The following is a 21,700-nucleotide window of genomic DNA, read 5'->3' as shown; positions in this document are numbered from 1 at the left end:
GTTCTACTGTGGTGAATGATGAAATGTAAAAACAGCGGGAGTGCCCAGACACCCTCACCAAAGTTGAGGCAACAGGGGCCCCCAAATGCTCATGCAGGATAGCAAATCGAAAAGCCCGCCCTCCAGGCAATCCACCTCAGCCACCCAAACAGGGCCGGCAAAACCGCCACAGAGGCCCCCAGCGCCAGAGAGCAGGGTGGCACTGGAGCATGTAGACTATACACTGCAGCCCAGCCAGAAATATAACCCTACCAGTGCGCTAGGGGCCCAGCCCAGGGCCCAATCCACTGGAGAGCCCCCCAGCCCCATATACAGTATGACGCCCACCACCCGAGACTTTTGAGTATTCCCCCACCCCGGGCACTAACCAGGGCCCTCCAAGGGAAACCCGTCCCCACCGGGCCACCCCGCGGGAAGTTCAATAGAGAACAAGGCAGGGGCCAATCCCCCCTGGGCAAGAAGGGGACATCCAAGAGAAGTGGGGGTCTCCTATGAGCATGATAAACATGGACTGATTTTGCTTGTTAGTAACACATAAAAGCAAACAAAAACAAAAGCACTTTGACACCACTGTGTTAGGGTATTCACAAAAACACCCAACCTATTTTGCAAAACTTAAAAAAACACTTATACCACTAACTTAATGTTACTGTGGTCTAACTAACTCCCAACTTTGTTAGTAACACATAAAAAACAGTGTGACACAGCTACACATTAGCCACATTAGCATATTTACAATGAAATCCAACCAAACATTTTTCAGTTAATACGGTATGTAAGTGAGACAAGGAAGGTGAGCGAATATTTTTGGTAATATAGTGTAGATTCAGGTGTTGAGGGGTTAAACACTTTAAAATTTGCTTTGGGCTCTCAGAAGGCGACCATTGAAGAAAATCTATATAACAGTATCAGGCTAATTTTTCCTTATTAACCTAGAAAAATAACATGGAAATAAATATTCAACAGAAAATTCTGCAGTTTGTTTTTTTGGAAACGTTTCACCTTTTCAGTAATCCTGGGTGTAAAAGACAGCAATACCTTACTTGACAACTGAATAAATTTTTTTTGTTGTTTAATAGGAGAACCTCAGAGTGGAGCCATGGAGATCCCTGGATGTCCAGTTCAACACCTAGAGACAGAGGAAGAAATGTACCTCCCTGAAGTGGACCGCGGCTCCTTACATGACAGTGAGGGTCTGTTAAATGTGCACATGGTTTGAATTTAGACTAAGGATTTCAATTTACATTTTTTGTAATATATTTTGCTTATTCTCCTCCATTCTGTGTCTTCTGTAAAGAATGCATGCAGCTTGCAAAATAATATAAATCTTCGATTGTGAGCTGGTCCTTGGTTTCATTCTAAAATAAAGGACTTATTTTTCCAAAAAGGTTTAAACTTTGAGTGTTTAAACAAGAGCTAAAAGTGTACAAATTTGATTGTTTTTCTGAGATAAGGTTCCTTTTATTTGAGCATTTTACATTTTTAATCCATCAAGCCTTCAGGGAACATCGATATATATTACTGGATTGGCTTTCATCTATTTGAAGCTCAGTGTTGTGCGAGTGCAGGTGCCATTGCTGTGCATCGAGTCACGTCAACAGAACCCTACAGTTCCAACATGCAACAGGCAGGCATCTACTGCAAAAATGCGGCTAGGTCCCGCATTTTTGGAAAATTTTTAATTTCATAGTATATTTAAATATATTATATCTCTAAAAATTAAGCTGTGAATAGTGCAAGAACTGCGGCATCTAGTGTTACAGTTAACATATTGCCTTCAAATGAACAGCTTTTAAATATTCGAAAAAAAAAATATATTTTGCCTGCCTATATGGCGGAATCTATGTACTAAACTTGTAAATGCTTGCCAACTGAGCCCAGAAAAGAGGGGGATTGTTGAAGTTCAATGGCATGAATGGCTGATAAACTTGACAAAATTAAGTAAAAAAGCCATTTTCCTATCAAATACCCCACAAACTGTTAAAGAAAAAAAAACTCCCTCTATCACACGCACAAATAAAATTATGTTAGAAACACCTTGTAAAAATCTACTAAAATAAAATAAATAACAGGAAAATACAACTTTAATTATGTTTTTTTTTGCATTACATACATGTCAAATACATCTCAGTTACATTCAAAAATTGCATTCAAATAGACAATTTTATAGGCCTTTGAAAATAATTAGCTTGGTGTACTGTTGATGCTGTTTGTGCTTTTGCAGCAGTGATGTGATGACAACAGGATAGCAGTTATTGAGTCTGATGGTCACTGGAGTCTGCCGAGATCTTTGAGGTTCACTAGCGTGAAGGCCTCTGCAAGTCTTTGAGATGGAGCACTAGCAAGAAGAAATCCTGTCTGACAGGATAATTCTTTGGAAGTTTTCTTAGTAATCCAACCTATAAAAATAAAATATGCACCGCAAAATATGCACTCTATGGCACAATTTCATATAAAAATAGAAAAAAAAATGTTTTGGGTCCTTTCTCTCTATTAAAATTTGTTTATGAACCTGTGAAAGGTGACTCCTCTCGATCGGATTATTTTCTTGTCATAATGTTTGCATTGCAAAATAGAATGCCCCCTTTTGTGATTCTTTGCATGCCTGTTTGGACCTCGTCATTACTTCACTTGGAAAAACGGGCAAGACTCAATGCATAGGAACGTGTCATGCTGTATGTCACGTCCAGTAATATATGTTGATGGTTAAACCATAAAAAAAAAACAAGCCACTGGTAGATTGAAGCTTGTAAAACACTGTGAATTCTTATTTGTGCAAAAGTCTATTGCTTTATCTTCAGAGAATAGATTTAAAAAACATTTGTAAAATTCTGCCATCCATGTTTCGTTGTGTAGTAAAACAAAGTAACTTTTGTTTTACTGAGTACTAGCATTTGAATTATACAACAAATTATACAACAAATTTTGTCTTATTTATATTCTATATACCGGTAGCTAAAATGGTCAGAGTATAAAAATACCCAACACTTGCTTCCTTCTCTTCCTCCTTCCTCCTGGAGAAAGTAGGCCAGCAGATTGTACCAGGAGCTATATAAAAGCTTAACATGCAGAACCATGTGTACATATTTATATGCATAATGCTGTTTACCAAACTGAAAGCCAAGTGAGATAATATGCAAAAGATTAGAGTACTTTGAGCAACGATTCATATTTATTTATATATATATATATATATATATATTTCTTTCAGGCCCAGGAGGTCACTCCGCCCACATGACCTCATATTCAGACAGTGGCTACCAGGACAGCAGTATTAGTTACTTTAGCAACCAGAATGTGGTCCGTTCTGAACCTCGAGCCTCTGTGTCAAGAAGCCCTAGAGCAGAGGGCCAAGCTTCTGGACAGGTAGTTGACTTAACTTTCTTTTTCAATCTATTGCTTTTCTTGTTGGAATCTTAAACTGCCTGCAGCTGTGCATGGGGCTGTGAGTGCTGTTCATATGATAAGTGAGCAGGGCTCCTTGCATGCTTTATACAAATTTGCCCATTTTCTTTGCCCGCAGACAGCCACTATCTAGCAGTAAGGGCAGTTGGAACTAATGCTCGACTAACAACTAGGGTGGGGCAAAATGGCACTATGCGACAGCACAAGTGTGTGAAGCTTACATTAGTCAAAGTAATAGCTCACAATACACTTGCCACATGCACAACAATTGTACATTTTATTTTCAATGACTTACCTTGAGATGGCCGCACCAGCCTGCGCTCCCCTTAAGACTACAGTCACATATCCCAAAGTGCAGCCACGCCGCGACCTAAACGCAGGTTTTTCAGCAGATACAGCAGGTGGCTACACTTTTACATGCTGCGCGTTGGCTGCTAAGGTTTTAAGGAAAAGTTAAAATTTTATGGCGCCTAGACGACAATTAGTGACAACATTTAGAGGTCGCGCGGTGTCATCCTGTTGGCAGGTGGGTGGCAGAAAGGCAGCAGCGCGATAATTGACTGATAGGAGGGTCTTCAACATTCTCAAAATCGTCTAATGATCGCCTGATTTCAGACTGCCATCCTCCAGCCACCTCAATTCCCCCCATGCTTCCTCCCACTGCCACCGTGCGATTGTTAGAAATGATGCGGTAGCAGCGCAGGCACTCGACGAAGGCTGTCAACATGGGCTGGGGGCCCGGCAATAATCAGACATCAGTCTGGGGGTCCCGGCCTCCGTGGATCCGCTGAGGCCCATGGTCATCTCTCTTGCTGGTGCATCTTCTCCCGCTACATTTTCACTTCCATTACACTTTCTGTTGATGTGTTTGCACACAGCGCTCTGTGAGCTATGAACTTTTGTGGTTTACTCATACTATTGAAAGGAGTTTAATAGATTATTAGTTGGTGAAACTCCGGAGTTGGTGACTTCTCCAGAGTATTTTTTTTAAATCCTGTTTTTGTCGGATTTATGAGCTGGGACACCAATTTATGTTAAAATAAACAAACAAAATACTTGTGGGCCCTGAATTTATATTCTATGAAAGTTCAATATTTTGAATGGAATTATGGAAATGAATCCACATTTCCATTATATTTTAATATTTTTTAAAAGGCTCTGTATGTCAGAGGAATTTCCTTGACAATTTAATCCAAAACACACTTCTCAGTTATCTATTAGCAGGAACCTTAAAACCATTCCATGAAGGAAATAAACTGGCAAATGGAAATGTGATGTATTCAACTTTAGTGGTAACTTTGATACAACCTCTATTATTCACCGGCTTTAAGGGGTCCAGTAAATATTGTATATGATGTATGTTTAATTTAACTTTAATGTCAACCAGCAACAATGCAGAATATGAAGTTTTTTTTTTTTTTACTGATGTTGGATTGCAGTTCACAAAAAAAGTATTTCACAGTTTCAGCTTCTTTTTAATTAATCGTCAATCTTATTAAGTCAAAGCTTTAGAGAAGAAGCTGCCAAGGGAAAATCATATTCCACCTTTTTGATGGAAATACTTTTGCTTTATTTGCATTATGGTGCTGACACAATTCATTAATTTTTAAAGTGACAGCAACTACCATAGTCTCCTTAATTACAAACCGGTAATCATACATCCATAACTCATCTGTATATTCTGTGTTTTTACTTTATTTATTTACTTTTATTGTTAGGCATAACATATGTTATGTCGTTATAGTGTACATAAGTTCTTACTTTCTTTTTACATTTTTGTATTTGTATACTTGCACATTTTGGAACACCCCTCACTTTTGCACATTGCTGTCACTTTCCTCTGCTTTTTGGAACTGCTGTGACAATTGCATTTCCCCAATGTGGGATCAATAAACAATATCTTATCTTATCTTACTCCCATCAACATCATCTAACCCTTTCATATTAAAATTGTGTTTTACCATGAAATGGTTTTTGAAACGACTCACGACATCATCGTAGGTGATAATTAAACGTTCTTTTCCTGATGATGAAAATCAGAAAGAACACAATAGTGAGTCAATTTGAAATTTTCTAGATTTATTTTAAACTCAGCAGTGAAACAAACAAGTATTGCTGCGTTTAGATTGACTGATGGGCTCCAATTGGTTTTGGCAGATTAAACACAGCAAAAATTCTTTACAAGCATACTTTATTGGTATTCCTGCAAACATTATGACATCTGAAAGTAATTTAAAGCATTTTATGGAATAGCAATAAAGGTAATGGCTCATTAAAAGGCTACATAAATGTCTTATCAGGCATCCAGCCGGGTGTTGCGGAGGATGGCCTCTCTCCCCTCCAGGAGCCAGTCTCCCGGCTGCGGAACAGTTTCCCCTTCTCGCATCTCCATGCGAACATCCCAAGGGAGTACATATGACTCTCCCATCCTGTCTGAGCCCAAATCACTAGCTGCTGTCTTCCCTGGCACAACCATGCCACCATCATGCCTGTCGCCAACCTCACCAAGTGATGCCATCCAGGTTTTGGGGAGCGGGGTAGGTGGAGGACGACTGGGCTCCACTATGTCCTTGATCGAGGGAAGGGTTTCAACAGGGTCGCCGCTGCGTTCAGGAATGACTGCTGTTCCACAGCACTACGGCTCCACTTTACCCAGGCAGAGCCAGTCCCTGGCTTATGGGACTGATCCATACGGCTTGTACCAGAGAAGTGCACTGCCACGCCCCGACAGCCTCATAGGTTCGTATGAAGTCCAATTTACTAATCAAGTGGTTTCCATTACAAGAAAAATATTGAAAAAATACAATACAGTTCAGCTTGGTCACAAAATATGTCATCTTGTTAACTGATTCATTATTTGCTTTGTCTTTGCATACAAAGTTGCGGAAATCAAAAATGATACTATTGTAGCCTATTTTACCAGGAGTGTTGTGACACCACAAAATACTATATTGTAAGTAATATATGGTAAAACTAAAGCACAATATAATTGATATCTAGAATTATATTTAAGTATATGTTTAAATTCTTTGATATTTGAAATATTTTTGGGTACCTTAGTTTGCACATGTCTGTTTGGTTTCCAACAAAATAAACTGTCCTTAATTATTCCTATATTTAATCTTTGTTACCCTCTCAATTGTAGTTTCATGAATTTTTATTCCAGACAGAATTTCCAAAAAACATTACATTTTGTTTACTTTAAGAGATAATTTGTTGTACTTCATCCGCTTCTTTAAACTTATTTAACTTAATATTTATCACATTAATCAGCTCATTGCAAGCATTGCTTGAAAAGAATATACTGGTATTTTTAGCAAACAATACCAATTTCAAAACTTCTTTTTCCTATTCTTTGTAATAGTCTTCAATATTTCCTATACTTGTTTAGTATTTATTTTCCTTTAATAAATTATTGTAATATACTTTTTGGTTTGGTGTATTATTTCAGTTAACTTATGCCTTATATCTATGCTCATTTTCAGATGTTCTTTAATCTTATGAAATATTTGCATAGTTTTATCTTTTTTTCATTTTCATTTTGCAGTCCAACAGTTAGGCAGGAACATTTGGCACATTTTTTCTTAAATCGATGAATTGGACAATTCTGGTTATATAATGAGTTAAATATTTCTACAAAGTTTTTACGTGCATTATCCACATCTTTCTCTCTGGCCAGAGTTCCAGTTTTGAATGGATAAATCATAATTAACTGATTTTACAGTTTTTCCCCCCCAAAATTTTTTAAAAAGAAGTTTATCCTCTGATACTTTCTTTGAAATCAAACAATGTGAAAACTGGTAAGTGATCAGTTATGTTGCATGCTATTAGTCCACTGACATGGTTATTTTCAGTATTATTTGTGAAAATATTGTCTATGAGAGTAGCACTTTGAGCTGTGATTCTACAAGGTCTAACTGTGGAAGGGTGTAGACTCATACAATGAATTATGTTAATATAATAATATCTATTACTTTATTCCTGCCAGAGTTGATAAGATCTATTATATAATTTCCACAAATGTATTGACAGATATCAGTAGTGTAATGGAAAGATGGAAAGAATACTTTAAGGGGTTAATGAATAAAGAAAATGAGAGAGATCAAAGAAAAGAGAAGGTGACTGTTGTGGAGCAGGAAGTAACAACGATTAGTATGGGTGAAGTGATGAAGAGTTGAAAAGCACTTGGTCCTGATCGGTGGAGCTATAGCTTCCATCTCTCCTAGAGTTTTTGACTGGGTTGTTAAACAGGATCTTTGGTGGTGAGAAGATGCCTAAAGAATGGAGAAGTGTGATGGTGCCTATTTCTAAGAATAATGGGCAGAGTTTTGGCAACTACAGAGGAATAAAGCTGACGAGCCATGCAAGGAAGTTATGGAAAAGAGAAATGAAGCCAGACTGAGAGCAGAAGAGAACATTTGTAAGCAGCAGTTTGGTTTCATGCCAAGAAAGAGCCCTACAGATGCAATATTTGCTTTGAAGATGTTGATAGAGAAGTACAGACAAGGTCAGAGAGAGCTACACTGTGTCTTTGTAGATCTGGAGAAAGCTTCTGACAGGATGCTCAGATAGGAACTGTGTTATTGTAGAAGGAAGTCTGGAGTGACGGAGCAGTTTGTTACAGCAGTGCAGGAAATGTAAAAGGGCTGCTTATTTGACTTGTTTGAAAGGCACAGTTAGGAAATACTGTTTGATGCAGGATTCAATTTTTTACAAACATCTCCAGAGTGCTAAAACATCTGCTTGGGTTGTATTTGAGTTGCTGCTTTGCATTTTTTCTAACAGCTGTTTTTGTGTATTTACTGGAGCTTTTCTACAGTTGCACATCTACATAACCCAACAAAGTTCCAACACAATAAAACTCTAAACTAAAGCTTTAAAGGTTAAACGATTATTCCAAACAAAGACAATTTAAAAAATCAAAAGAGAAAGCAAAAATAAAAAAAAATATGTTATAGCCACTATAACGGAGAAATCAGCTCCATGTTATATCACAACAGAGCATCGATACAAAAATAGCAACACCTAAACCTTTTTTGAACACTTTCAAAAATTGCTGCAGCCAAAAAAAACTTTCAATGTAGGGAAATGGAGCCTATTTTCATAAACTACAAAAATCAACCGAACCAAAACTAAAGAAGACTGTGACCATTGAACTAAAATTTGAAACAAAACAGTTTAAAGACCACTCCAATTAAACTCCAGTTTTTGGTGTTTTTTATATCTTCTTTGGGCTTTGATCTCATGACAGAGTATAAAGACAAGTATGCTTTAAATGGCATTTCTGAAAGTCTTTTTATTCAAATCGTTGTGAATCAGGAGCATACAAAAAATGCTCTTGAAAAGCTTGTAGCTGTGACGCAGAAGCTCCCTTCTACTCTGATACACTTGCAGACGACCAGTTTCATGTACGTCTTTGTCTTCCTTGTCTGTGCTGACATTTGGCTCAAAACTGTAGAGCTGAATAGATCCAATATTGCTCACCACTTTTGTTGCACTGATGATGTTAAGTTGGGGCTGTGAGAGGCTGTAAGCTATTGGGAGAGAGTGTAAAGAGATGAATGATTGGCAGTGAAGGTGGGTTTACACCCACAACTCAGAAGCTAATTTCTGATGAACTCCTGCTGCTCTTCAGAAACTAAGTCAGAGAAAACAATACAGATTTTTAAATTTGGCCTAAAAAAATAATTAAAAGACCACTGGGAATGCTTGTAATCCTTGTGCTATTCTAGGCACTTTAACACTGGGAGTTGGGTCATCTAGACCCACTAGACAGTGCGCTGAACCTTTTTTCTTCAATGATTTATGAACTTCACTGGTGTCCATGGATTACATGAAATCTTTCCACCTTTATCCACCTTTGTCATGGTAGGGAGAACACGTCAATGGAAGGGTGGGGTCAAAGATAAAAATTTAAAAAAACAATTTGAACTTCAGAAAACATGTATAAAAGCACAATTACACTATGTAAGAATGACACTTTAAAAGACACAAAACCTTTTTAGAAAAAAAATGTGAAAAGAAAATTAGAGTTGATGAAATCAGACAACTAGATAATTATTTTTTGTGGCAACAGTTATCTTTTGCTGTGGTGTCAAGAACACAAAATCAAAGTAAAAGTGAAAGTTTCCTGAGACAGCAGCTTACCTTTAGTGTTTGTTCAAGTATAAACTGGACCCAGTTTGGTTTCCATGTCACTTAGGAACATTATCTTTCAGCAGGTCATGCAGCTTAGCACCTCTACTTAGTACTTAATGTTGTTCATAATTTAAAATTTAAATGTCATGATTTTTTGTGAGTAGTTGTGTGTAAATGAGAGGGACTCAGGTGGAACAGTTAGTTTTAGCGAACAGAGGTGAGGAATGTGGAGGACTTTAAGTGGTTTGGGTCAACAGTCCAGGGCACACTAAACAAACACACATGGCCTGCAGGCTGGATATTGTAATTAGATAATGTCTATTCACACTAGCTGCGGTGGGATGTGCAAAATGTCTTTGATTGGATCAAAGATCAGATTAGAATTTAACTACGTACAGGGGCCCAGAAAAACTTAATCCAATTATAACAAACATTTACATATGCCACTTTTTTGATTGGAATAAATCATTTTGATATGCCCCAAACTATCTAAAATACCTGAAACAGCCGTAGAAGAAGAAGAAATAGTGAGTTCCGTTATAAACACAGCTGCAGCATAAAGTGAGATGATCTTCTAAACGTGCTTTTATTGTTGTTATGAATATTATTAAGTGAATGTTCGCATATAGTTTTTCAAATCTGTGGGACCTGTGCTTTAGTCTTGGCTCACAAACGGTCCCAAAGTCCCTTGGAGACACAGTTCTCCTGGGAGACAAGGTTCTCCCCTGGCCGGCAGCTCACTCACAAAGAGGACAGACTGCGGTCCAAAGCCTCCTCTGGAGCGCACACCGCAACAAAGCACCCTCCACTGCTCGCAAACACGAGTCCGGCTGCTCTTCTCAGAGACACGTTTTGCTGGCAAAAGGATAGGGTTAGATGAAGACGTGAGAAATGAGATAGCAGATTATTTCTGCCTTGCTCCTACCAGGTTTGTTTTTACTGAGACAAGCGTATAAACGCCTATGAAGCGTCTCCAGAATAAGTTTCCCAAGAAACACAAGCCTATTTACATTCTCTTTGAACTTGGTGCATTTAACTTTGTCTCCAAAGGTCTGGTCATGTTGTAAAAGGCACTTCTACAAGGATTAAGCCAGATTTATAACTGCTCCTCCTCTTTTGAATCGCTTTAGCTGCAGGAGCAGCTCTGCTGATGCTGCAGTGACACAGATTTGCCCATCCATTCTGCCCTCTGCCATTTTGCTAAGCCGCTCCCACTGACCCATATAGGGGTGGTTCTGTCAAAGCCAATCTAAAACCACTGGAAGGCTTTACTATGCTGCCATGGACTATGCATCCTGTTTGTGCATTCATGTACATGTTGTACTGCATTTTGTGTAAAAAAGAAACTTTGGTTTCTCACAGGAGGCAGAGTCAGTGAGATAAATGAAAAGCTTCCTGTATTTCTGCTGCAACACTGCTAAGTGGTCTATTACCTCCTCTTTATTCTCAGTTATCCTGCAGATCCGGCATAATCCCAGATTACAAAGGAGATAAGCAATGGATGGATCTGCAAGATTAGGCTATTACTTGTGCTGATGACACCTAGTCAGCTGCCATCATGCAGAGCTGCCTGATGAGCATTTCACAACGAGTTTTCAATATAAAAAAAGAAAGAAGAGAAACCGGTACATTTTTATGCCGCCTAAAAAAAGAGTGTGTGGTTTTGAACTTGTGACGGTAAATATTGCCAAATTATTTTTGGGAGAAAGAATACCATTACAATACATAAATACAGAATGTTTTGTCTTCCACCTTAAAGTCCCTAGGTGTGGTAAATTTGTTCTCCACTTTTGACCCATCCCCTGGGGAAGTGGTGAGCTCCTGACACAGCTGTGCTCAGGAACCATTTGGTGGTTTAACCCCCAATCCAACTCATTTATGCTGAGTGTCAAACAAGGAAGCACTGGGTCCCATTTTTAGTATTTGTCTTTGTTAAAAGTCGGCTTGGATTTCAACTCATGACCTTCCAGTATCAGGGTGGACACTCTACCACAAGGTCACTAAGCTGGCGCCAGCTGCCTCTTTTGATGCATGTCAAATTGCTGGTCGACGCTTGTCCAAAAATGTGTTCCTAAACTGGACGCTCCCATCACATGTGGGAGGAGCTGCAGTAAAGTTTTTGGCCGCATCGCTTCATTGACAGTATATCTCATTTACAATTCACAGCTGAAAAAGATGTTGTTAAGAGATCAGATTTATTTATTTTGAAGAGTTCTACAAAAGCAGCGGTAAGCACACTTCCATGTCTGGGTACATTAGATCATTCAGTCTTTTTCTTTATTTTATTTACAGCAATTTTTTACCTTCTTCTGCAGCAGCCAGCTTCTGAATGACTGCGGTTTCAGTGGTAGTTCTGTGTCTCTGTAACCTCTCTTTGATGCTGTGCTAGATGAGTCAGAGGAAAGGAAAATTAAAAATAATAATAATATTTTTTTATGCAAAAAAAGGAAAAATAAAATTCAGGAGGAGAACAATCAAACAGTTGTTTTCTTCTTCTGCGCTGCTGTCAGTTGCAACAACTCATACACACACCTACAGTATCCTCTGGCAGTTGTTAGCAGGAAACAGCCGCTAAAGGAAAACCAGAAAATAATAAATATATTATCCAATATTTATATTTATAAATCACAAATAAGTTACACCTAAGGATTAGGGTGTATTAATACTATTTAACTGTTTTAAAAAATCTGCTTCATTTGGTCTGTATCTAAGTCGTGAACATTGCATTAGGTCTGTATTCAGATTGCTGTCAAGTGGACTTTCCTGTTCCAGACCACAACTTGTAAACAAAACCATGTGACTAATCTTCACTCATTGGTCAGGAATTATGGGGGATGGCCAAAGCAACTAGAGGCAGACATTATGACAGCCCTGTGCTTTACAGTCCTTGTATACATAGTTCACCCATTCGACCTTTATGTTTCGCTCACCAATTTTGAACATCTGTATCTATGTCGGGGTCAACATGTTTTACCTGCTACTTTGGTCCAGCTGAAGCATGCTGCAAGGCAAAAACTGGCAAGATGACAGCTGTGAGGATATATTGATAAGTGTCAGGAAAACAGTGAGAGCAAGGTGTATCACGTTAAATATTGTTCTTCTCAGCCTGCATTCCTCCAATCACATTTCAATAAGTTTCCTGTTCTGTCGTTGTAGTGTTATGTCATTGTTTTTAAGATAATTCTGTTGAGAAACGACATGGTAGCTTTTGGGATGGCTTCACAGCAGGGCCAGGCACGTGCCGCTTAATGAAACATGGATCTTTTTTCCCAAGGTGTTCTAATGGTTTGCGTGGAGCTATATATATATATATATATATATACCGGTATATATATACAGAAACACGTCAAGCATTTTCTTGATGGACTTCTTTTAAGATGGATTAAATTAAACGAATTAAAGGATGTCATCCAAGACACTCTTGGGTGGGGGTGGTTGTTTGGAAAACCTCAAGTGGAGGTCTTAATGAAATGACGCACCTGTAAAAATCTAAAGAAGTGTGGGGCTGGCAGATTATACCCATTAGACCATTGTTTTTCACTAGTGTGCCGTGTGATTGCCCTCATTAACTGATCTAAAAACATTTACCATCTCCAGGATATCAGCTCTTTGTTCATCCAAACAGGCCGTGACAAAACACAGAGTAGTTAGGAATATGAAAGATCATAAAATACTTTTTTCTTTGTGTTTATTTGATTCTATTAAAGACATTTTTGATAAGAATGACAGTACTGCGATTTGGCCGTAGCTTCTGATGTTTTCAGAAAAGTCCCGCCCCTTTAACTGTCTCCACCAATCGATTTTTGGAGGCCTAATCACACGTCATCAGTCTGACCAATCAGAAGTGGTTAAAGTCTTCACTTCCTTGTTCTGATATTGCTCATAAAGTTGCTCAGTTCTAACAAAAATACCAGCTAAAGCTCGTCTTTAGCGGTGTAGATTTCCGCGGGATCCGGTTTCAGACCGTGGAATGTGAACAAAACAATGAAGCTCAGAGAAGCGAGTCTATCTGCGTTCGGTGGATATTTGCACTACATCTCCCATGATGCGTTGGGTTAAAGTAACAGCGTCTCATTGTTAAACGTCTTGAATCCACAACGAACACGCATCAAACCGTTTTAAAATCTTCTAACCTAACTTTTATTACATGTTTTAGAGAAAAAAAAGCTGCAACTTCCAGCTTTTTCTGCCACAATTATCACAAAAATGAATGTGAGATTGCGGAGGGGCTGTAGATCAATACAGACTATGAGTTTCTCCTTTTTTTTTTTTTTTTTTTTTTTGGATGCTGGTGTACCTCGGGATTTTTGTCAAGGTTAAAGTATGCTGTGGCTCAAAAAAGGTTGAAAAACACTGTATTAGACAGTTGTTGAAAAGATGTAAATTGGTTTTAAGTAAATAAATCGGTGGAGCACTTCCGACCTGCTATGGGGGCCATCCTTTCAAAGTGGCATCTGACAGAAGGTGGAAAAAAAAGGACTTGATGCTACTGGAGTAAACACTCATTCCTAATTACTCAAAGTGTTTCCTAAATTGATTAATTATTTTAATTGAGTCACACACAACAGGATTATGAGTTAGGGGTTTAGATAATGGAAGTGGCAATGACAATGATAGAGGTCTGAAGAACAATTTTTCTATCCATAGAGGGCCAGTGTTGTTAAAGTGGTTTGTCCAAAAAGACATGCAACATAAATTAGCTGCCCAATGATAATAATGGTTTGTTCTCTGTAAATATTATTTTCAAATACGTGTTTTTTGTTGCCTTTCCATATAATTGATAAAGTATAGAATCAAGTTCCTTAAAGTACGCATCAAGAATGTATCTATGAGGCACTGAATTAAATACAGAAATATAGGCAGTACGGTAATCGACATTTTAACTGCATTTATCCTCCCAACTAGTGAAAAGTAGGGGAAACCATTTTATTAACTCCTGTTGTGTTTTCAACTTTAATTTAAGTTTTCCCTAAAAAGCTACCACAGTCCCTTGTCTGAGATAAACAAAGTGGTGGTTTGCAATCTTAAAAGGAACATGAATTTCCTTAAAAGTAGATTCAGATAGATTGATTGGCAACAGCTCACTTTTATGTTGGTTTAATTTGTAACCTGACACCTTCCCAAATTTATCTAAAAGATAAAGAGTATGAGGGATGGTTTATTCAGTGTCTAGATATAAGCAGCAGAAGGTCATCTGCATAAAGGGCCAGTTTATGTTCTATATCCCACTTTGGAATGCCCTGGATTCAGGGTCATGCAGGGTCATTCTTAATGGCTATCGCCAATGGTTCATTAGCCAGGATAAATAAAGTGGTCTAAGGGGACAAACCTGACAAGTCCCTCAGTGTTGTCTGAAAGATCTCAAGTAAATATCATTAGTGAGCATCATAACAGACAGTGAGGTATATAGAAGTTTAATCCAAGATAAAATGTGTCCAGTCCGAAAACACTCTCAGTCACACCTCTGGTCAAATGTGCGATATATTCTCAGAATAATACAGTAAGTCTCATAATTAGACATTGAACATCAGTTTTGAATATATTATGCCGAAAAAGAATCAACAGAAAAACTGTTTTGGTCTTTTTGTAGGACTTCACAGCTCCTATGACGGTCATGAGGAACAAATTGACCCGGAGCTGAGGGCCGCCCTATCCCCAGACTGCCATGTGACGCCCGTTTTTGATGAACGATCTTTCCAAAGCCCCCTATACCACAGCCCCACCTGTGACCCCTACATGACAAATGGAGGTATTACATTAACACAACCATTTCCTTGAAAGTGAAATTGTTATTTTTGGATATTTATTTTGATAAGTTTGACTATTTTAGGGTATTGCATTTGGTTTATAGTAACCCACAAAAAAGACATTTGTGGCTGGTAATACAAAAATAAAATCTGGTTAAAAATATGTATATATATATATATATATATATATATATATATATATATATATATATATATATATATATATATATTCAAATATAAATAAATAAAAAATACAAATTAGGGTACCCAACTTTTGGATTTGTCTACCAGCCCAGCTGCAGAGTTTTCCTCCTCAAGATTTTATAATCCAAAAATTAACTATAAGGTAGAACCGTTTGCATTTCTGCTCACTCGGGTTGGATTTAAATTAGACTAAAAGTTTTCATACTCTGTGGTGTCTTTTTAAAGTATTATTATCCCAGGCTGAGGGCCTTGTCGGCTGATGGCAAGGCTGGTTTAATTTTGTTTCGTCACTGTTCAGACTTGCTAGGTCACCCATATTAGGCTAACTTTTTTTCTTGGATTTATTTAACCTTCTTAGTTGTAACGGGACATTCAATTCAATACAACTTAGAAAGCACTAATTTGTACCAAGGTTGTCAACGAAAAATCAAAAAACATTAGACAAAGCTTTATTAATGTTATGCTCCAACTCAATCCAGATCATGAGTGAGATGAATAACAAAATTATCTAAATTGTATAATAAACCGAATTCCAAATCATATGCAAATTGTATTTCAACGCAAAGATAAGGATTTTTTTGTTTTTTAGTTAAACTTATGAATGGTATTGTGTCTCGAGGCTCTTTGGATCATTAGTGTCATTCTCAGACATCTGTGAAAATTAGTTTGCCAGGTATTCTCAATTAAACAAAAACTACTGAGGGACAATCCACATTATGAGGAAAACATTTTTAACAATATGGTAAAGAAAAATTGACCTCTCTGCTGAAAAACAGGAAATTGTTAAATGTCTTGGATTAGGTATGAAAACCTCGGATATTTCACGAAAACTTAACTTATCATCGTACTATTAAGAGATTTGTGGCCGATTTAAAGCACACATGGGTTTGTGCAGATAAAGGCAAAATGAGGAGGTACTCTGCCAATGTATCGTATTAGGAGAGCAGCTGCTAAAACAGCATTACAAAGCAGCAAGTAGATTATTGAAGCTATTGGTGTCTCTTGACTCCCACAAACATCAAGTTGTAGGATCCTCCAGAGGCTTGCAGTTATGTGTAAACCTTTTATTCAGCCACCCCTAAAAACACTCACAAGCAGAAACAGCTGCAGTGGGCCCAAACATACATGAAAGTTAATTTTCAAAAACTCTTATTCACTTATGAATGCATTGCAACCCTGGATGGTCCAGTGTGTGGTTGGGGGATAGGTCACCATGTCCCAAAAAGGCTGGTGTCAGCAAAGAGGTGGCAGAGTCATGTTTATGGCTGAATTCATGGGGAGAGAGCCAGTTCAGCCCCTTTCGGGTTCCTGACGGTGTGAAAATGACCTCTGAAAAGTGTTTGGAGCTTCTGATCGACCACTTTCTTCCCTGGTACAAAAAGAAAAACTGTGCTTGCACAAATTTATCTTCATTCATGAGAATGCGCAATCTCATGCAAGGAATACCTCTGACTTGGCTGCTATGGGAACAAAAGGAGGTAAACTGATGGTGTGGCCCCCGTCCACCCCTGACCTCAACCCTAATGAGAAATTTTTGGAACCTCCCTAAATCAAATGATCTATGAGGCTGGGAGACCGTTTACATCCAAACAGCAACTCTGGGAGGCTATTCTGACATCCTGCAAAGAGATTTAAGCAGATACTCTCCTAAAACTTACAAGATCAATGGATGTGAGAATTGTGAAGCCGCTACAAAATAAAAGGTCATATTTTAAAATGTAACTTGACCTACTAAGGTGTTTTTGATTGGAATAGCTTTTGATTTCAGTTAATGTGACCTCTTAATTCTAGTTTAACAAAATACAGTTTTCAGCTCTTTAGAACCCATAAAATGTTATGGAACTCTTTAGTGCTTTATAATGTAAAACAGTGCATTTTAAGTTTTTTATTTTTGAAAAGAATACTGTCATCTTTAGGAGGTTTGTTTAGTAACATTCAATATATACTAATATACTAATATATAATGGTTAGAGCTGTGAAAATTATGCTGTTATTTACACTGAGTATTTAGAAAAATCATAGAAAATGATTCGCAAAATAATTTGGAACGTGCTTTAGAACAGAGATGTCATTGCTGCAGTGAGATGGCAAAAAGCAAGCTATATAAAACCACAGAAACATGTCATAAGTAGGTGTGTCAAATGATTGCGTTAACCACGATTAATTGGTTTTAGACACATTAACGTGTAATCTATTTTTCTTTTGCCATGTTAATTACATTTTTAATCTATAACTATTATTTATTATATAATTGATATAGCCCGACATGGTGTCGATTGACAGAAATTAAATGACAACGCAAAGGCCTGATTATGTTAGGCGGTTACTTCCTCAAAGTCCATTATTTTTGATAATGGACATCTTGAAGAGCATCTTTACGCTTACATTGTGGTCACTGATGGAAAAAAAAATTATTAAACCCATTATTAGCACTTTAATCTTGTTATAGTTTAAATTATTTTTCATATAAAGTGGATTATTTGAAATGAGGTGCGATATGTTGTATTAGTAAAAGCTCCAGAGGAAAAAGTTGGTGTCTGCGAAGACATGTTAGAAGAGACGTGTGCATTAATCATGAAATACAAGAAAAACAGAAAGTGTGTGGGATGGTGTGAAAAAAAACCTGGTGCATCATAAAACAACCCAGGGACTGAGATCCTGTATTTATCTTGTTTTGAGACTAAAACCATAATTAAATGTCTCCTGTTGGATCTGTAGGTATGGGGCCGCTCCCACGGACCACAAGCCATTGCGGCACACTGCCGTACCAAAGAAGTTACGGGCTTAACTCTGCGGCTGTGTTCGTCGACCCAAGCAGAGTTTGCGGTGAGCCTGTTTACTCCCGTAGACACTCTACATTGTTGGACAGAGTTATCACCCGAACCCCATCAATCGAGAGTATTCACAAGGACCCAAGGTACGTAATACACAAAGTTTTAAATAGAGGTGTAAGAAATTAATTGACTTAATCAGTTAATAGATTTATGTTCCTTCTAGATCACTCTGTACCATTAGAAAGTTGTTTTAATTTGAAGTCAATTGATTACATTGATCTTTGAAAATACCATTTGCATTGAGGCACGGTAGGTTTATTTAACGGTAATGTAAAAATTACCAAGTGCCATGACAACGGACAACACACATGTGAGGGCAGCAAAAAATGATCAAGAATCATTGCACCACTGTATGGTGACGTTTTTGTTTACAGTCCAATGTCTGGAAACACATTGGACTGTGAACAAAAACTTGACCATACAGTGTTGTAGAATTTTCCGTTTTGATTATTTTTATGTGTAAAACAACAGTGGGCTAAACTTAATCAAACAAAATTTGAATGGATTTGCCATTAATTCTTGTTTGTTTGTACACATATTTAATTTACACTTGATTATCTTGAAAGAAATACAAGAAATCTGGAAAACTTCAACTGGACTGTTCAGTATCCTTATTATTTATTTCTAATTCGCACTGGTTTAGTTTTTGGCTAAAGATGTCCTGGATCAATTTTAAGTTAGTGAATCTGATCGAAACCGATTGTTTAAAATGAACTAATATCAATTATAATTTGTATCAGCTATGAAGAATTATGAACGGATGTTGTTAAAAATTAATCAATGTTTTTTTTTTTTTTTTACAAAATTTAGTTCGAATAAAACTAAACAAGCATTTCTGTAAATGCTTCTGGTGGGACTTAAGACATTGAAATTTACTCCCACCTACAAACGTATGTCAGTCTGGTTAAAATATTCTGTAATCTTTTGTCAAATTAAATGTAATACATTAAGCCAAAAACTAAGGAAAATCCAGTAGTTTTTGGGAGGCATCAAATCCTAAATTGTTGAAAAATCTATTTGTTTCTCAATAAAATGTTGCCACATTCGTAACAACAACCCACTTTTAACCTTAAAGTTGTAAAATTCTTAGTTACAAACAATGTTCAGAAAAGAAAGAAGCTCAGTGTTCAGATTTAAAAAGCTGCTCTCTAAAGCCACCCCTGCTCCTCAGGGAGTTTGCGTGGCGTGACCCTGATCTTCCCGAAGTCATTCACATGCTGCAGCATCACTTCCCCTCTGTCCAAGCCAACGCCGCCGCCTACCTGCAGCACCTGTGCTATGGGGATAATAGAGTCAAAGTGGAGGTAAGGTGGTGTGTAGAAGTGCTTCAACCAAATGTTTGTCTGCTTTAGTGGGGTTAAAAATGTGCCAATTTCTGAGATGCATGCAGCTTCACTACAGTCAATACACCATCTGTTTCAAACAAACAGAAAAGAGTGCTGGTGCCAAGCACTGCTTTCTTTTTGCTCTGCTTCTCCAACCACATCTTCTGCCAATGTGGCTTAAACCTTGTGCTATCTTAGATGACCCTACCCTTACATTGACGTGTTCTCCCTACCATGACAAAGGTGGATAAAGGTGGAAAGATTTCATGTATTCCATGGACACCAGTGAAGATCACAAATCATTGAAGAAAAAAAGGTTCAGCGCACTGTCTTGTGGGTCTAGATGACCCAACTCCCAATGTTAAAGTGCCCTGGATAGCACAAGGGTTAAGGCGAGAGACACGCTGCTGCTCACCTGAGAAAAGTTTATTTTAAAATGACAGAAGAGTTTGTCTTCCTTTGCATGCTAATGTCTTCTTCACAAAAGTCTTAATGTAGTCTGTAGTTCTGGTGTGCAAACAGTTTCTTGTGCTACAGGTGTGTCACCTCGGAGGGATCCAACACCTTGTGGACCTACTGGATCACAAGATGCCCGAGGTTCAAAAGAGTGCCTGCGGTGCCCTTAGGAACCTAGTGTACGGCAAAGCCACTGATAACAATAAGGTGGCATTGAGAAACTGCGGGGGCGTGCCCGCTCTGCTGAGACTTCTCAGGAAAACAACTGACAATGAAGTTCGGGAGCTCGTCACTGGTACGTCTGCTCTAAAATCATTTTAAATAGCCCAATAATTCTTGCCTTAAACCTTTTTTTGGATTAAAATAAAGGCTTAAATTTTATATAAAATAGCAGGCAAACGATCTGCAGCCCGGCATATTGAGCTCCATTGCTGGAGCTCGATATGCCGGGCTGCTCTGGTGGCAGACAGCAGCTTTCTGTCTGCTGTCCATCTGGCTGCCCGGGGTCCACCCAACGTAGCAATCACCTCACTATAGTCAATGGAAGCATCAATGATGCAGTGGCAAAACATATTTTATTTACTTTCTTTTTATTGCTTAAACTGGTTATCTTATTTACAGTAAATATGTGACCAGAAGCATTAAAAGTTATTTCCGGTAAAAAATATAGGAAGTGTAAAAGGTCACAAGTATTTTGAGGGAACATAAAATACATAACAGTGTGGGTACCACCACCATCTGACGGTGACACACCGTCACAACTTGTCTTGGTCTTCCTTGCAAAAGACTTAGACACATTTGGTTTAAAATGACTTATTTCTCCACCTACTTGTTTTCAGAAGTACACTGCTCAAAAAACTAAAGGGAACACATAAATAACGCCAAATCGTTCACACCTCCAGGCAATCAAACTGTCCCATTAGGAAGCAACACTGACTGACCATCAATTTCACATTTTTTTGTTCAAGAGGAATAGACAACAGCTGGAAATTATAGGCGATCAGCAAGACACCTTGAATAAAGGAGTGGTTCTGCAAGTGGTAACCACACACAACCAGTCTGTTCTTATGTTTTCTGGCTTATGGTTTGGTGACTTTTGAATGCAGACAGTGTTGTCACTCCAGGAGCACAATGAGACGGCGTCTACAATCCACACAAGTGGTCCAGGTAGTGCAACTCATCCAGCAAGGCACAACAACGCGAGCTTTTGCAAGAAGGTTTGCTGTGTCTGTTAGGGTATTGTCCAGAGCATGGAGGCGCCACTAGGAGACAGGCAGTACATGAGGAGATGTGGAGGAGGTCGTAGGAGAGCAACAACCCTGCATCGGGACCTCTACCTCCTCCTTCGTTCAAGGAGAAAAAGGAGCAACACTGCCAGAGGCCTTCAAAATTACCTCCAGCAGGCCACAAATGTGCACGTCTGCTCAAACTGTTGGAAACAGACTCCATGTGGCTGGTATGTGAGCCCGAAGTCCCCAGGTGGGAGTTACAGCCCAAGACTGTGCAAGATGTTTGGCATTTGCTAGAGAACACAAAGACTGGTAAATTCACCACTGGTGCCATGTGCTCCTTACAGATGAAAGCAGATTCA

The 21,700-nt window shown here is 38.3% G+C and overlaps 1 protein-coding gene across 3 annotated transcripts in view; it reads left to right on the top strand.

Annotated features, from left to right (window-relative positions):
• The window catches only part of LOC101161957 (plakophilin-4), a 54,124-nt gene that overhangs the window by 20,136 nt on the left and 12,288 nt on the right, over positions 1 to 21,700 (top strand). Inside the window, exons 5-11 of one of the 3 annotated variants that reach the window (XM_023964755.2) lie at positions 1,080 to 1,187; positions 3,212 to 3,366; positions 5,706 to 6,144; positions 15,134 to 15,292; positions 18,213 to 18,411; positions 19,500 to 19,632; positions 20,191 to 20,404. In XM_023964755.2, the coding sequence (XP_023820523.1) occupies positions 1,080 to 1,187; positions 3,212 to 3,366; positions 5,706 to 6,144; positions 15,134 to 15,292; positions 18,213 to 18,411; positions 19,500 to 19,632; positions 20,191 to 20,404 (1,407 nt within the window). Of the gene's footprint in view, positions 1 to 1,079; positions 1,194 to 3,211; positions 3,367 to 5,705; positions 6,145 to 15,133; positions 15,293 to 18,212; positions 18,412 to 19,499; positions 19,633 to 20,190; positions 20,405 to 21,700 lie in introns of all 3 variants that reach the window. The other 2 variants (XM_023964753.2, XM_078933506.1) reach the window with 2 other exon arrangements.

This window comes from Oryzias latipes, chromosome 2 (assembly GCF_053564925.1).
Source record: "Oryzias latipes strain Hd-rR chromosome 2, Olatipes_Hd-rR_3.1".
Taxonomy (NCBI): Eukaryota; Metazoa; Chordata; class Actinopteri; order Beloniformes; family Adrianichthyidae; genus Oryzias; species Oryzias latipes.
This window is presented reverse-complemented; position numbering and strand designations above follow the sequence as displayed.